General features: G+C 42.0%; 1 protein-coding gene across 5 annotated transcripts in view; it reads right to left on the reverse strand.

The window, feature by feature from the left end:
• NAV2 (neuron navigator 2) overlaps window positions 1-18,430 on the reverse strand; it is a 678,242-nt gene that overhangs the window by 240,496 nt on the left and 419,316 nt on the right. For all 5 annotated transcript variants that reach the window (XM_073347852.2, XM_073347851.2, XM_073347849.2 and 2 more), the window contains one exon: window positions 1,820-1,937. In XM_073347852.2, coding sequence (XP_073203953.1) covers window positions 1,820-1,937 — 118 coding nt within the window. The remainder of the gene's footprint in view (window positions 1-1,819; window positions 1,938-18,430) is intronic.

The raw sequence follows: 18,430 nt of genomic DNA on the forward strand, positions 1-18,430 counted from the left end.
CACACATAACAGAGAACACTGCATGCAGAAGGGAAAAAGAAATTACCATTCAGAAGCTTTCATAGTACAAATCCTTATTTATGAGGACAGGTCATGGTTTTATAGCTGCAGTTGAAGCTGTTTTCATGTGTGGAAGTTACCACTTCTAATGTGACAATGAGATGCAGCTTGCCTAAGGCCAGTACATAAGGGATGCAAATGAATATTTTCCTTTCAGTGCCAATTTGGGGGATTAAAGTGGAATTTGTGTGTTTAAACATGGATTTTCTTTTGTTTGGAAAAAATCTAAGAAAAAGAAAATCCTTCACCTTAGGTATTAACCTTTCACAGCTGTGTCTTAAAACTCTAAATCCAAATACTAAAGCAGCAATGAGAAAAAGAAGAAAAATGCAAAGATGAATTAAATCAAGCATTTTAGTAAACAATAACTCTTCTGAATTTTTTCACAGGGATATATTTTAAACATATGGGAGCATTCACACATGGAAATATGCATGCAAGTATTTGATACACTGTTTTTGGTAGTGTTCTGATATGCATGTTTCTACTCCAGGATTTTCTGCAGCATTGTTACATATATGTAACTGTATGTATGTAGGGATAGATTTTAAAAAAGCACAAAAGGCAGGTAAGTGCCCAACTCCCATTGAAGGTCAACTGGAGATGAGTGCCTTCCTCCGCCTTATGCTTCTGAAAATCTCCCCATTAAAATATTTGTGTTGGTATACACCGTTACATAGATATTGGATGGAGTTTTGTTATACACAGGTACATAAGTAATTCATGCGAAATTTTTATACATATGTAATTACATGGATAGTTTTCAGAGTGCTATGCTCAGACAGCAATGAATATGTTGTTTGTTCAGTATGTATGGGCCAGATCTTCATCTGGTAAAAATCAATTTAGCTCAGTTAGAGTCAATAGAAACTATGGCAATTTATGTCAGCTGAATATCTGACCCATACATTCATAAACTTAACTCAGGGCTCTAATTCTTTTGCACAGCATTTGTAACAGAAATAACTGGTCAAGCTTTGGTGTCTAGTTACTTCACTACTGTCTTCTACGTTTGCATCTCAAGTCTGTCAGTCTTGTTGTCAACAACAGTCATTCTAATTCCTATTAATGGACTTCCTGATTCTGTCATTCTCCATAGCTCCATAGTTTTGTGATAGCCTAAACACCAGATGGATGAGTCTCTAAAGGAACTAATGAAGAACCCAGAACAGGGGGAATGTGGAGCCCTGCACAGGGCCCAATCTGAACCTTCAACTCCCATTGACATCAGTTCCTTTAGCGCCTGGGGCCATCCTGACAATAAATGAACTTCCTTATTTTAAAACAGATTGTTAAGGGTTTCTTTTCTTCCATATACTAATCATGTCCTTCCCTAATCCTAACTGCACACTGGGATTTTTCCGATCCAACTAGAAGTGGCAGGTTTAATATAACACACCATTGTATTGGTGAATTATTTCCAGACCAGTCTAAAAAAGCGAACAGGAACAAAGATAACGAAAAGATAACAAGCAAGGCTACAAGTCACCTAACAGAAAAAAGCTCATCACCTGCTTTTTCCCTTCAGCTATCCTGGGTGATAATGCTGTGTCAGGAGATCTTATCAAGAATGTCAAATATTTTTCTGCAATCCCTTAACATAAGGCTTTATCAAATTAATTATCAAAGCCTGTGAGGCAGAATTATCATCTGAATTCCATATAGTTTCTATTTATTTTCCCCATATTTATGTGAAAAAACAAGCTGTGGCTCTGACAAAGTAGGCGTGTACATAACAGGAAAAGAGAAATTCACTCACCTACAACCTGGATGATTTCAGCCAGTAAGACTCCATCAGTCACATCTTGCTGTAGGTCCTTGATCAATCGTTTGTGACCAGATTTTGCTAGATAGTGATTAGCCCAATCCGTGTAAATCTATTAGGAGGAAAAGAAATACATAAAAACTAAATTGTAGGTATTTGATCAGACTTAAAAATGAGAATCCCATCTCTTAGTCCATGCATAACAACCTCTCACATTTTCAGACCTTGGACAGAAGATCCCTGCTTTGTGAGCTGTTTGAAACAATTTAGCACCATTACAATTCAAGGCATTGTGCAGATCAAGTATTCTGCTTACTATGGGGTATGGCTTTTTTCTATTGAAAAAACTGACATCACAGCTCAGGAAAAAACTAAAGCAGTGGTTCTCAAACTTTTGTACAGGTGACCCCTTTCACATAGCAAGCCTCTGAGTGTGACCCCCCCTTATAAATGAAAAACATTTTTAAATAGATTTAATACAAATATAAATGCTGGAGGCAAAGTGGAGTTTGGGGTGCACAGACAGCTCACGACCGCCCATGTATTAACCGTACGACCCCCTACTTTGAGAACCCCTGAACTATAGCATGCTTCTATACATGCTATGGCATGAATGGAGTATCAGACATGGAACTAAATATTTTGCAGCACTGACAAGGTTATGGAATTGGTTTCTATTTTCAAACTCAGGATTTTGTGTTTTCCCTCTGCCATTCCTTTTCTGTTATTGAGAAACCTTAAAGATTCATTTCTAAGGGAAATTTCTACGGATGAAGTTCCTTTTAAATGTTAACTAATAAGCCCTGATGCATGAGATTTAACTGCTCTAATAAGTCCTAGTGCATGGGATCTACTAGGTCCATTAAACTGATTTTAAATTCCCTTACAGATTTGTAATTACAGTTACTTCCTTTAAAATACATCTCTATCTGAAATCCAAGCAAATATTAATCAAGCAATTAAACCACAAGACTTTAAATATATTTTTATATATGGGCCAAGTTGTGCTCATCACACACTATATCACTTTTAACAACAGTAAATACAGTATTCAGGATACATAACTTATTTGTCAAACACATAACCTTTCCAGAGTGTGTTATCAAAAAGAAGAAAAACCTATTAAGGAACTTCCATTGATGAGCCCAATATTGTTCCCTGTTCCCATATAGGACAAAATTAAAGGGGAAAAGCACCCTCTATGATCTATCTCAGCTCAAAACAAATAAAGTCAAAAAATCTAGACATCTGAACTTTGTCCTTTGGTTGGTGGTTTTTTGGTTTGTTTGTTTGTTTGTTTGTTTGTTTTGTTTTTTATAAAGGTACCCAAGTCAACCTTAAATTCCAACTTTACTCTCAAGGGTATCCAGCCTATTAAAGGACCCAGTCATCCTATTTCAGCGAAGGTGTATAGCATCAAAAACGAAAGAGTTCCAATACTGCTAGTTCAACGCACCTGTGCCTTACATATGTTCTGTGAGAGATTCTATCTCCCTCTTTATTCTCTCAGCAGTAGTCAAAGAATGCAGCCCAGTGCCTAGAGTTTTGTAAAGGAGGCCCATGATTCTTTTACAGTTCTTTGGAGCGGGAGGAGTCCAGACACTTGTGGAACCAACTCCTGTACCAGATGAGGAGGAGTAGCCACCACCTTTCTCCTTTGGACCTGTTAGTTTTAAAGTCCCTGAAAATGCTAGGGTGAAACTTTGATATCTCAAAATGAACCCTGAGGACTCCTGGGTAAAGTAAATGAATTTATGAACTCACAAAGACTACAGAGTGGATGGGTCATTACAAAACCTATTTTCCCCATACTAATTTCCCCCTACTGTTACTCACACCTTCTTGTCACCTGTTTGAAATGGGCCACCCTCATTACCACTACAAAAGTGATTTTTCCTCCCTTGGTATTCTACTGTTAATTGAATTGTCTCATTAGACTGACCCCCCGCTTGGTAAGGTAACTCCCATCTTTTCATGTACTATGTATATATACCTGCTACTGTATTTTCCACTCTATGCATCTGATGAAGTGGGTTCTAGCCCACGAAAGCTTATGCCCAAATAAATTTGTTAGTCTCTAAGGTGCCACAAGGACTCCTTGTTGTTTTTACAGTCAGGTAACATCTTAAATAGTAAACCCAAGAGGACCAAAAACCCTGAGCTGAATCTTATATGACTAGGGCATGTGCCTGACCACCAAAACTAAATGATTCTCAGGGTATATCTACGCTACCATATGTTGCAAATATTTATGTTGCTCAGGGATTTGAAAAAAAACCCAACAACCGAGTGATGTAAGTTTCACTGGCAGTGTGCAGGACGCTATGTCGGCTGGAGAGCTTCTCCTTCTGACATAGCTATAGCTGCCGTCGGCACAGAGCAGCTTCATGAACAATCTTACAGCAGCACAGCTGAATTGATACAGCTGTGCTGCAATAAGCTCACTAGTGTAAAACATGGCCTAAATGACAGTGATGCTAAGCAATGGCAGAGCTTTTAGAGATCTGTGTGGGCCACACAAGCAGATCTCCTCACTTCTGCCAGTTTTACACAAATATAAGTGAGAATCAGGATCATTACCTCCATATTTGGAGATTGGCAGGGTAGAAATCATTTCTACCTGCTTTTAAAACAAAGTCTGTCTTTCATATAAATTTAAGGATGATCAAACAGATAATATCAAGCTAACAGATAGAGTACTCTATACACATAGCTGCTAGACTCACAGCCAGGTAATCTGGGACATCTGTATTAATGTTGCACAGTTGGTTATCTATTTATGGTAGAATTCAATTTAATTTCAGAATCTTCATAAACAAACCACAGTTTACAATGTTCATCCCCACTATTAATTTGGTTCCTTCTTCCTGAAACATTGTACTAATGGTTGGCATTGGTAGCTCAGGAAGTATTCATTCTCGGAGAGATAACTGTACCAGCTGTTACTATACTACATTAAAACAGGGTCAAAAGAGAACCAGACCTCTAAAGTCTGTTTGTTCTCATTCCAAACAAGGAAACATGAGAGACTTATTTTTTTTAAAGAGTCATGTTAAAAAATATCTGTAAAGGCCCCATTTCTATATTAAGATCAGTTCTTTCTTTAGAAGCATAGCACTCAAACACTTTTTGGGACAGATTCTGGCCCTCAGCTTGGCGCTTACATGCTAATGCCAATGGTGTATGGGTTCAGGCCCCGTGACACTCACAAGTTCACTGAGTGCACGGAAATCAGGAAAATATCCCCAAATCATGATTTTTTTCAATTTTCTTATACAAAAGTAAAATGTGTTTAATAAAGTATTTCAGACAAAATAATCACTGTACAAACTGTACAGCTCAGCTGTTTCACGCCTGTGTGCTCTATCCTTCCGCACGTGCGGCATAAGAGCACCGTGTGCATGCAGAAGAACAGTGCTGTGTGCACGTGCAGCAGAGCGTGCTGTTAATCCCGAAACGCAATCTAGGGTGGAAACAGGCTGACTCAGGTGGTTGGGGTATAGAAGGGGGTAAGGGCTCCGGGGTGGGTCCAGAAATGAGGAGTTCAGGGTGCAGGAGAAGGCTTCGAGCTGAGGCAGTGGGGGTTGGGATGCAGGAGGGGGTGAAGGCTCTGGCTAGAGGTGCAGGCTCTGGTGTGAGGCTGGGGATGAGGAGCTTGGGGTGCAGGAGGCGGCTCCAGGCTGGGAGGTGGAGTTGAGGGGTTTGGAGTGTGTGTGTGTGAGAGAGAGAGCTCTGGCGTGAAGCTGGAATGAGGAGTTTCGGGTGTCGGAGGGGGCTCCGGGCTGGGACCGAAGGGTTCGGTGGGCAGGAGGGGGATCAGGGCGGTTAGGGGTCAGGGTTCTGGGGTGCAGGAGTGTGCTCTGGGCTGGGGCTAGGGGTGTGGGGGCAGGGGTGCAGTCTCCGGGCAGCGCTTACCTCAAGAGGCTCCCGGAGGCAGTGGCGTTTCCCCCCTCCAGCTCCTACGTGGAGGAATGGCCTGGCGGCTCTGTGCACTGCTCCATCTGCAGGCACTGCCAACATAGCGGCCATTGGCTGCGGTTTCTGGCCAATGGGAGCTGGGGTGGTGGTACCTGCAGGCAAGAGCAGCGCGCGCCATGGAGCCTCCCCCTCCCGCCCCAGGAGCCGAACTTACTGGCCACTTCTGGGTTGCAGCCTGCCTTAGCTCCACAGACTGGGAGCCGCCAGAGGTAAGCCCGCACCCCAACCCCAGTCCTGAGCCCCCCCAAACCCGGAGCCCCCTCCTGCACTCCAAGCCCCTAATCCCTGGTCCCAGCCCAAAGCCTGTATCCCCTCCTGCATTCCAACCCCCAGCCCTCCCAAACCCAGAGCGTCCTCCTGCACCCCAGAGACCGTACCCCCAGCCCAGAGCCCTCACTCCCCCTGCACCCCAACCCTTGCCCCAGCCCAGGCTCCCTCCCACCCCCTGAACGCCTCACCCCTTCCTGCACCCCAACCCCCTACCTCAACCTGTAGCCCCCTCCCACATTCCAAATCCCTCGCCCCCACCCCCCAGCCCTGCACCCCAAACCTCTCATCCCCAGCCCCACCCCAGAGCCCACACCCTCAGACGGAGCCCTCACCTCCTCCTGAACCCTGAACACCTTATTTCTGGTCCCACCCTGGAGCCCGCACCCCCATTTAGAGCCCTCACCTCCTCCCAACCTAATGCCCCAACCCAGTGAGAGTGAGGGTGGGGGAGAACAAGCCACTGAGGGAGGGGGAATTTAGTGAGTGGGGAGTGGGCAGGGTTAGGGGGTTCATTTTGGGGCCATTAGAAAGTTGGCAACCCTAAATCAGCTGAGATGTGAACACTTACCTAAAGCTGCCGCATGGACAAGCAGCAGATTGTGTAACTGGTGAAGCCTCCTTGGTCACTGACATATTGACTGATGCCAAGATAAGTATGTGTAACATATTTTATTTGTTTAGAAAGACCTAAATGGTGACAATGCATCTGACTTGGAAATGAAAGCTGTCCTCACTGATACAGTTTACTTACAGGCTGTTAATTACAACACCATTGCACACTGTGCTATTGTGAAGTGTTTGAATACCTGTAGGGTGGATATTGATAATATCAATGCATTAATTTTTTCCTCAAAAGCTTACAAAAGTGTTTAAGAGATTACTGGCTAGCCATTCAGTTCACCTGCAGTTCTCACATATTTTTGCTACTGACGTCCGGAAGACCAATTGGTGAGACAAACCCACAGCCAAACCAGGGACTGCTCACTCAATAGATGCTCCTCCAACAGAGCTGTGCAGAGTCACCAATAAGGCACTAACTTACTCTTCCCACAGAGCCTGCAGTGACGCAGCCTATCCAGAAGCAAAGTCTGGGTTAGATGACCCTCCAGCTTAGGTATTTCCCCAACCCCATGGGCTGCAGATCAGTCTGTGCAACAGCACTATCCATCCTGGAACCCTTCTGCTGCCTCACAGTATCAAACTCTCAAAACTCCCAGCCTGCTCTTGATCCTGTTCCTTCCCCAGCCTTACCAGAGACTGTACCAGTCTTGTCCTTGCCCTACCCTGTTACTGACCTGCTCCAGGTTGCCTCCACTTCCTGACCCTCTCTAGATCCTTGGACTCTGACCATGCGGGCTTTGACCCCTGTCATGCACCTGGACTCTGGCCACAGTACTGACTTGGCTTGTCCTTGGGCTCTGACCACTCAGCTTTGACCTCTGCTCCAACCACTAGGCCTGATTAGCAGAAGGCAGCGCCTGACCATTTCCCTGACATTGACAAGCCACCAGCAACAGTCAAAAAGCTTTTTAAACATTGTCCAAGCAGAAAATAGCATTTTAAAGAGTATCTGCAAATCATAGTCCAAGCTGGGGGATCAAATCTTTATGTGAAATTGCCCTCTTAGGTGAGATGGGGAAGCTGATATGCTGCTATTGAATACCATTCATACTACATTACTTTTTACTCAAGTTTTGTGGAGGAGGAAATTAAAATTACACCAAACACAGAAGCTGAAGGAGTTGAAATATCTGCTGGACAATTCAGAAATTTTACAGATACAGCTCAACTTCATCGTGAGGTATGACAAAGACTTTGTTAATTTAATCAAATTGTTTGAAAGACATGAGATTCATGTTCGTCAAGCTTAAAATAAAAAACAAATAAAGTTGACTTAATTAACACTTATCAAGCATATAAATGTGAGTAACAGCAGGGATTCAAAACCAATCTATTAAAACTTTTATTGAAATTGCAGATAAGTTTTCAAACTATTATCTCCCTGATATGAGTGAAAGAAAACCCTGTTTCACTGAGCCAGCACTCTGGTTCCTTAAAAGCGGTACGGTGTTTGATCCCATTCAAGCATGTACATTAAACTTGGATGCCTTCCCACTGGATTCCATAACTCGTTTCAACAGAAGCTGGAAAACTGAATTAGAAGGCTACTGGTTTTATGCAAAGGAATGCAGCAGTGAGCTTTCACTAACTGCTTTTCGAAAGTTTGCAGAACCACGCTTTCGTAGTGCCAATCTTTAAAAAAGGGAAGAAGGAGGATCCTGGGAACTACAGGCCAGTCAGCCTCACTTCAGTCCCTGGAAAAATCATGGAGAAGGTCCTCAAAGAATCAATCCTGAAGCACTTGCATGAGAGGAAAGTGATCAGGAACAGCCAGCATGGATTCACCAAGGGAAGGTCATGCCTGACTAATCTAATTGCCTTTTATGATGAGATTACTGGTTCTGTGGATGAAGGGAAAGCAGTGGATGTATTGTTTCTTGACTTTAGCAAAGCTTTTGACACGGTCTCCCACAGTATTCTTGTCAGCAAGTTAAGGAAGTATGGGCTGGATGAATGCACTACAAGGTGGGTAGAAAGCTGGCTAGATTGTCGGGCTCAACGGGTAGTGATCAATGGCTCCATATCTAGTTGGCAGCCGGTATCAAGTGGAGTACCCCAGGGGTCGGTCCTGGGGCCGGTTTTGTTCAATATCTTCATAAATGATCTGGAGGATGGTGTGGATTGCACTCTCAGCAAATTTGCGGATGATACTAAACTGGGAGGAGTGGTAGATACGCTGGAGGGCAGGGATAGGATACAGAAACAAATTGGAGGATTGGGCCAAAAGAAATCTGATGAGGTTCAATAAGGATAAGTGCAGGGTCCTGCACTTAGGACGGAAGAACCCAATGCACAGCTACAGACTAGGGACCGAATGGCTAGGCAGCAGTTCTGCGGAAAAGGACCTAGGGGTGACAGTGGACGAGAAGCTGGATATGAGTCAGCAGTGTGCCCTTGTTGCCAAGAAGGCCAATGGCATTTTGGGATGTATAAGTAGGGGCATAGCGAGCAGATCGAGGGACGTGATCGTCCCCCTCTATTCGACATTGGTGAGGCCTCATCTGGAGTACTGTGTCCAGTTTTGGGCCCCACACTTCAAGAAGGATGTGGATAAATTGGAGAGAGTCCAGCGAAGGGCAACAAAAATGATTAGGGGACTGGAACACATGAGTTATGAGGAGAGGCTGAGGGAGCTGGGATTGTTTAGCCTGCAGAAGAGAAGAATGAGGGGGGATTTGATAGCTGCTTTCAACTACCTGAAAGGGGGTTCCAAAGAGGATGGCTCTAGACTGTTCTCAATGGTAGCAGATGACAGAACGAGGAGTAATGGTCTCAAGTTGCAGTGGGGGAGGTTTAGATTGGATATTAGGAAAAACTTTTTCACTAAGAGGGCGGTGAAACACTGGAATGCGTTACCTAGGGAGGTGGTAGAATCTCCTTCCTTAGAGGTTTTTAAGGTCAGGCTTGACAAAGCCCTGGCTGGGATGATTTAACTGGGAATTGGTCCTGCTTTGAGCAGGGGGTTGGACTAGATGACCTTCTGGGGTCCCTTCCAACCCTGATATTCTATGATTCTATGATTCCCAACATTGCAAAACTGGCCAAGTGATATTTGTCTGTTGTCCCTGACTCTGTGGATGCCAAGCGTAGTGTTTTGGCGTATGGGCAGTTCTTACTGCGCAAAGGCAACCCATAAAAGAGAAACAAGTAAACCAACTAATGATACTCAAACTTTTTAATTAAAAACTGTAAACAGAAATAGCTGAACATTTAGTGGAATACATATGTTTGTGTTTACTAACAATTTTAGTTGTAAAATTGATTAAATTTAATTGTGAAATTAATTCTGTGCATATTCCTCAAAACTGATTTAGTTTTAAAATTAATTTCATGGATAGTCTATGAAATTGAATACTCATTTTACCCTGTTGTGAATTTTCTTTTTAAAAAAATTGCAATTTACACAGGGCCTTATGTATAGGGGCTCCCAGGAGCCCAGGGGAAAATTCCTATGTGCAGGAGGAACTGCATAGGTCCAGTGTATGCAGCCCTACGCTGCCCTCCCTCACAGCCTCTAATGTAAGGGGGTACTGGGGGGAAAGGAGGGGTGACCATACTGTTCATGTCTATGACTATGGGCTATGGAGCATCCCATTGACAGCTACAGGGAAGCTGCTGTAAGTTAGAGCTAGTATAATAGGATTCTGCTAGCCCCCAGTGTAGGCAAAACATGGTCATGTACAAAAGGGGTTCATAACCACCTTTACTTCCTCTCCTACTGGACAATGTCTCTCAGGAGGTGAAGGGCAGAATCTACATATAGTGGGTTGGACTCTCATCTTTTATCAATGTAAATTACTGAAGTTACTAGAATTATACTGGTATAAAACCAGTGTCAAGTGAGAGCAGAATCAGGCCTACTAATTTCAGAAGTACCTTCAGAATCAAACTGCAGGTACAAGGCTTATGTCTTCCTTCTCCATGAGAATTCCAAATCAACCCCCAAGTCTAACACTAACTGTTCCTTCTTCCCTGCCTGATGAATCCTGAAAAAAGAGTAAGCACAACCTAGACTCCCTGTTGCTGTTGCCAATCTGATGTCAATGCAGAAAGGTAAGGTGCAGCTATTTTGATCAGAACTGGCACTGCCTGAAGGGTAACTACCAGTCTCATTAATAATATTTACACTTCTTACTATTTTTCTCTTGGAATAAAACAACACGTGCTTATTTTTATTTTCAGGTGTCAATTCTGCAAAACAATGTTGATTGTGTTGACCATAACACTCATGAACTGAAATATATTTCATGGCTTTCCCTCATTTGTCCTCCACTTCCACCTTTACAAGTTATATTAAATGGGATGTGCATTTCCTATTAGGCCAGCATTATTGTGAACTTTGAAAGAAAAACAGGTTGAAACGTCTCAGTGACAAACATCTCAGTGAAACAAATGCTGCCTACTGACTATAGGAGTGACTTTGCTGTTGGAAAAAAAAAACAAAAAACCCAAAACAGCAAACCAGAAATTGTATTTCCTAGATGCCTTCAGAGGAAAACATTTTAACAACAGTGTGATGGGGTGTGAGCAGGGTAATGTGGGTCATAAGGTGCAAATTCACCTCATTCACCTGGAGGGGAACCAAGGTTGGATAAGACCTAATGGTAGATGAAGCCGAACTGGGGGAGGAGCTGAGATAGGATTTTACTCCTCTCATAACACAAGAGCTAGGGGCCACCAAATGAAATTAACAGGCAGCAGGTTTAAAACAAACAAAAGGAAATATTTTTTCATACAACGCACAGTCAACCGGTGGAACTCCTTGCCAGAGGATGTTGTGAAGGCCAAGATTATAAGAGCATTCAAAAAAGAACTAGATAAATTAATGGAGGATAGGTCCATCAATGGCTATTAGCCAGGATGGGCAGGGATGGTGTCCCTAGCCACTGTTTGCCAGAAGCTGGGAATGGGCGACAGGGGATGGATCACTTGATGATGACCTGTTCTGTTCATTCCCTCTGGGGCACCTGGCATTGACCACTGTTGGAAGACAGGATACTGGGCTAGATGGAACTTTGGTCTGACCCAGTATGACTGTTTTTTTGTTCTTCTAAACCAGGAAGTGAGAGCCGGAAAAGACTGCAGGGAGGGGGTCTGAAGTCACTCCTCAGAGGGGGAAGGGAGTTGACTAGGGAAAAGGAGGAGATCCTGGGGAACAGTAAGCCCCAGGGTCCTGCCCTGGACTGGGCAGTCTGGTAAGAGACCAAGAAGGGTGAGGTAGCCATGGGGAGCAGAGGAATCTCTGGTGGTAATCCCAGAGATAGGCAAGGAGATTGAGATATGGAGTAGGAAGGAGCCCAAAGAAACAGCAACAGGGTCTGAGACTAGGCAGACCTTCATTGCTAGCTGTAGGGTCCCCTGGGCTAGAATCCCAGAAGTTCCCCGACCAGCCACTGGGGAAATGGCACAAGGACCTAAAGTCTTGGAACAGGAGACCATCTGAGACAGTGTCCATACAGCTTTTCTGGTGGGACTTTGTTACCCCAGAAGGTGGGGACTGTACAGTGGCCTGGCTGGAGGCCCAAGTCACAAACAGGGAGCATCCCAAGATGCTCCCAACAGAGAGAGAGAGGGGCCAAGGTGTGAGCAATTTATAGAAGGGAGCACCAGACAGGGCAAGAGCTAATACCCGGACCTAGCCACAAAGAAGTACCCCTTCACAAACAAAAAGACATTTTTAAATGTGTAAGGACTTTAAAGAACTAAGATTGATTCTACCATTGAATTCTGCTGCTGCTGTGAATAAGCCAGAATTGCACAGCACAAAAATATACCTAATTGTTACGAAACAACTGAAATTTGCATTACAAACTAAGGAGACTACGGCTTGAAGTATATTAAATAAAGCATCCTTGTATAATGAATAGAATCCTAAACCTGAACTTTGCACTGACCTCTTTTTAATTTACAAAACACTGGAAGGTTTTAGCTAGAAATCCACATATTTACACCTGGTACTTGTGTTAGAATCTGCATTAGTATTTTCTGCATTAACAATATAATCTTAATCTCAGCACCTCTGGGATTTGTATTTAAAAGGAAGACTGGTAGAGGTAAATAATGTACCCTTTTTGATCTGTGTTCTGGACAGAGCTATTTCCGGCTGAGGGGAAATTCCACATTTCTTGGGGGGGAAGTCTGGCAGGGAGCCTGGGAGGTGAGATGGCAGGAAGCCAAGCATTTTTCTATCCAAAGTTCATCAAAATGGCCAAGTTTCTGAAGAACACTGAGATTTCTATGGATCATCATTTTCTGACCAGCTCTAATTCTGGGATCTGTTCTCCCCTGGATGTCTGCTGGGAGGGAGTGGGGAGCATTGAAATGTGAGTGATGAGGGAATAGTATCTTTACCTGCTACTTCATGCTATGCACAAATCAGAAATGGAGCAAACACTGGCAACTCATTAGCTTATGCTTACTACATCCCATGTTTTCATTGAACTTGGTGGGCCTGATTCACGATGCCAGTGTGTGTGAAAATTAGAAAACTGAAAGAAAATGGGAAGAGGAGCAGATTCTATTAATACAGTTTTCACATAGTTTCCATTTGCTGGTGCAACACACTGGCTAGTATAAATGCACAGTTGTGTCAGAAACACCACATGATGCTTTATCATCTCTGAAGACAATTCATTCAACTTTCACCTGTAAAATCGCATCATCATATGCAGTTAGGATCCCACATGTTCAATATTACCTTCCAGTGATGGGCAAACAAGAGAAAGACACCAAACACCATACACCAAACACCATATGCATCAGTCAACAGAGCACTTTTCCTTAACCGGCCTTTCTACTTTCTTGTAATCTACATACTTGATTCATTTACTGCATGTTAAGCTAGCTCATTCAGCAAGAGTATTCCAGAGAAAAGAAAGTGACAAGATATACAAGGGAGGAGGTGGAAACACTGCCGATTAGAAAGGATGAAACATCATCTGGAAAGAATGGACAAACACTCTTGCTTTGTGTTATAAACCAACCACCAAGTGATGGAGGTTATTGTCAGGATGGAGTTGGGTGAAACCTCACTGATAGCCTCCTTCCTTCAGGATAAATTTAAGAAGCAACTAAGCTCCTTTTTGGAGTAAAATAGCTGAAACTATAAGACCCATCACTCAAAACACAGATCATTTGCAAGGCCAATCAGAAGCTGAGCTATGTGGGTAGATTGGTTTCACTAGGGGGCTGAATACCTCTACAGGTTGTTTGGTGGAAGTGGGGATGAGAGGGTGTGTTGTGGGCAGAAGTAGCAAGACAGAGCAAGAAGCAGCCAGAAACAAAAAAGAGAAGACTACAGGAAAGCCATGGAGTTGGAAGAGAAGTACTGCCAATGTGGCCCTGAGAAAAAGCTTTTAGACAAAGAGCTGGTTGGAAACTGAGCCGGTGCTAGCCCATTGGGGCCCCTAAGCAGAAATATTTTGGTGCCTCCCCTTCCCCAATACTAGAACAGGCAAGTTTTTATAACCAAAAGAGAAAGTGTGTGTGTGGGGGGGCACTTTGAGCTGCTCTGTGCTCTAAGCAATTGCTTAGGCTGCTTATACCTAGAACCAGTGCTGGTTGGAAAGGCAAGCTGGGAACTCTGAAATAAGGCAACTGCTTCCTGTTCGATTCCTACTGTGTTCATGGAAACATTTTGGGTACATTCTTTTTAAATAAACAGGATCGCATCAAGAAATACTTGACTCCATCATTAATACCTCTTCCTAACATATATAACCTACAAGACCCCAAATATTGGTAAGCTGCTCAGGTCAAAAGGGGAAATGTGATACCTATCCCTTATGGGCAGGTTATTCCCTAACTGTCCACTGAGAAGTTTCTTGTACCGTTATCATAAATATATGGTGCTTGCCACTGTCAGAGACAGGATGCTAGACTAGATGGGCTATTAGTCTGATTTGGTATGAATATTCCTATATAATCCCCTTCATCCATTCCTTACCCTGATAACTTAAAAAAATCCTTGAAGACTTGCTCTTATAAACTTATTTCCCCTCTCACACTTAGTATGCCAATAAATCTTCACTACTATTCTGCTCCAAAAGAGTCTCCGATACCTAAACCTCTTTACAAAACAACACTGCACAGCAAAGCTGAATAACTATATAGTGAAAAAAGCAAAGCAAACAGATGAAACAAAGCAATTAATGCAGATACATAATACATACCTGAGTAGGTGAATAATCAGGAGATTAAAATAGGCACAGTGTGGAGAATTCACATGCATAACTGTATGAGAACACTGATACACAACACAATGGAACCTGATTGTTAGCATTCCCACTGTCTGGCATGCACAGAATATTATTTTCTGTTTTATTATTAAAAAAGGAAAAATAACAATACAAAATCAAACTTATGGTGTTCTTGGACCGTCATTTGAGATTCAGCAAAAACTAGACTGGACAAAGCACTAAATAATACTCATACAGTAACAATCCTACATCAACAAAGGAACAGACTAAATGGTTTAACAGGTCATTTTTATCTCTCCCCACTATGATTTTCATAGCTTTAATCGTATCCCACAATGAGATACACAAAACTGGCCTCCTGTCCTGTCATGTTTACACCACTTTGGGGCTCTCACTTTTTCATGCCAGGGAGAGAAGCATATTATGCAAAAGAAGTAAACAACTGCTATTCTGTACACTGAAATCCATTTTTATGATTGCTTGTAGAATTACAAAAAATGCTGCTTTACCTTTTATTTAAAACTTCATGTCAAAGAAATACAAACCATCAATAATGCATGCCAGTGGGGCAAGAATGCTTCAAAGGGGAATTTAAATGAGATGAGTATTGTTTTAATCAACCAGTTGAACTAGTAAAGCTTCTTGTGAAAAATACAGATCTACTTTTAAAAAAAATCTAACTGAACCACTCATTTGCTACAACAAAAGTTGTTGTATATGCAGACCACCTGCAATTGTTTTTTTTTTTCTTTTCTTTTCTTTTTTTAACTGGAAGGAGTATAGAATTCTGTGCTTTTTAGGACTCTTGTGAATGCAACATTACCAAGGTCATGGATCATTTTTAACAATTCCTCACTCTACATTCACTGCTTGCTCTCATAACATAAATTAGGCTCATTGAGTAAACCTCCCAGAGTACATTTAAAAGCTGCTTGTTGCCAGTCTTTGTACCCTATTACACAAACATGATTCCTAATGCTTCTTTTCCTTTTCCCGTAAACAAGCAGAAAACCTGTACAATGGTTGCTAATTTTGAGATGCATGAAAAATATTTTAAACCACACAATGGTTTCAAATGTTCAAAAACAGTCAAATAATTGGGAAAAACAGCAATAAAAGAGAGCTAGGAATACACTGCTAAGAAAATTTCAATAACATATGCTCAGATTTGTAAGTGAATTAATTGTTCACATACATTTGTTAATTCAGTTGTTCCAGCATAAATGTTTGCAGAAAACAAATTTGATGTGTGAATATTTGCAGTGGAACTACTTGCACACTCAACCAATTAGAAAACAGAAATGCCATATGACTTATCCATCCATTTACAACTAATAAACAAAGCACAAAAGGCAAATATTAAATACCTGCAGAGATCTAGTCAGGAACACTATATAGAGATTAGTTTTTTTAAAAATTGAAAACAAATTAATTTACTACTTCAAAATCGAATACATCTGAGAAAACCACAATCTGACAAGGGCTATTCTGCAAGGAAGTAAAATAATTAAAATTCTTAAATTAATCAGATAAATTATTTGTTGTGAATTGTACATTCAATTCTAAGTAGGCAATTTATTTCCCTTTCAGTCCCCCCAATAAATCAAAAAGTAAGTTACTGGATAATGACATACTGCTTTTTTATATAAATCAGCATGTTCTTGTAAAATGGGTCAATAATGTGTGCATAGTATAAACAACATTGCGGACAGTTTCCTTATTTTATTCAAAAACATATAGCAGTGAGCAAGCACTGCGGCCAAGGCATGCCTTTGTGCCTGAGATCAGTCAGGTACAAGCATCAGTTTAATCTCAGAACTTGCTCTTGCTGGGGAATGGATTCAGAGTCATAGTAGTTCTCTCCACCCCACCATCTCTAACTTCAATGATCCTTGGATTCCACTTATATGGAAACAAAGCAAAGAAAAGTGTGAATGGTATCTTTTCTTTTCTTTCAGTTCACTGGGTTTGAATTAGGGGTGTGTCAGATAAACATTGACTTTGGAAATATTCAACGTGTTGCGGTTCATAGCCAAAATACCATGCGTGAGACAAACAAGGTTTTGAGAAATATCCTTCTAAAGTCAACAAATACATGACATTGTCTGTCAAGAGAAAGGAACAAAGAATGAATAAGTAATTGTACTTTTTAAAATTGGAAGCTTTTCTTCTTTTCTTTGATGAATTGTGAAAATATGCCAGGAACTTCTAGGCTTCACAATGCTTTCCAAAATGACCGTTCTTGTGAAACTGCTTGACTGTCATAACCGTAAACACTAGTTTACCTCCTTTTGGCAAACCTGTAATAATTAATTGACTGCATGTCATTGTTTGACTGAATGTCTCCTTTGCTGTCTATGCAGTATGGGGAAGTTTATGCACAGTTCCCAACAAACTTACCCCCATCATTTCATGATTTTCTCTCTTCTGTTTTATCAGCCTGAGATAAACACATTCATAACAACTTGCTCTAGCATTAGTTTAAACAAGCTGCAGAGAATCTCTACAGACAAAAAAGGAGTCCTCAAAGAATCAGCTAGGAGACTATTGGGCTGTTCTGTTTCATGAGGTCAGAAGATAACTTCATACATGTAGATCCAAATGACACCACCTTTTACCCTTGGAGAATGTGGATATCACTTCTGAGGTGATACTCAAAACACTTACACCATGTCCACATGTTGAATCCTGTCACGAGGTGGCTGGTCCTTTCAAGCAGCGTTGAGGCCCGGGATCAGGTCCGAAGGTACCTGGTCCTCAGAAAAACAGCCAGCAAGCAGCTTGGTGAGAGACCTACAGGCAGGTTTACCTTATCCTAGGTCAGGGCAAAGGACCTGTTTTATCTGTTTGCTTTGTGATGGATTGTTGTGGCTTTGATAAATGAACCCATCTCTGAAGAACGGGACTGAAATTCTGCTGCTATTGAGAGCTTTCTTTGGTGAACTGGCCAGTGAGTTGGCACGCTGGTTGACAGTTCCACTCTACTGTACTAACTAGTAAAAATACATGTTTGTTTATAGCCCTTATCCTAAAGGTAAAGGTCTAGAGAGAGAATTTCAAAAAACAGAGTAAATTTTGAAAATAGCAGGATGGTCCTTCTCTGTATTGCCATCACATTGATGCCATATATAACTGTAGCATGTCATTCCTAGCCCGGCAAGAATCAAGTGCTTTGGAAGCCATATAATCAACTCTTGGGGAAAGGATTCATATTGCTCTCAGCTGATTCCTTTCGGATGCTACTTAGAAGAGCAATGATAAGCTCCATAAAGAGATGAGTTTCACTTTTCTTGGCACCAGGAGGAGGGCAACAATGATCCATTGCCAGAGCGGTTGCTCACATGTGGCACAGAGAGGAGCAAATGGGTCAGAAAATGGGTATATCCTGGAAGATGCAAATTAAGCCCCTTTTAACAATGGAAGAACCAACAGTAAGAGCTTGGTTTGGAATGCTTTGCTTAGATTTTCCAGTTGAGACCAGATACATTTGACGTGACCTTTTTTAGTTAGCTTTAAAACCACTTAATTTGAATACAAT

Source organism: Lepidochelys kempii, chromosome 6 (genome assembly GCF_965140285.1).
Source record: "Lepidochelys kempii isolate rLepKem1 chromosome 6, rLepKem1.hap1, whole genome shotgun sequence".
NCBI lineage: Eukaryota > Metazoa > Chordata > Testudines > Cheloniidae > Lepidochelys > Lepidochelys kempii.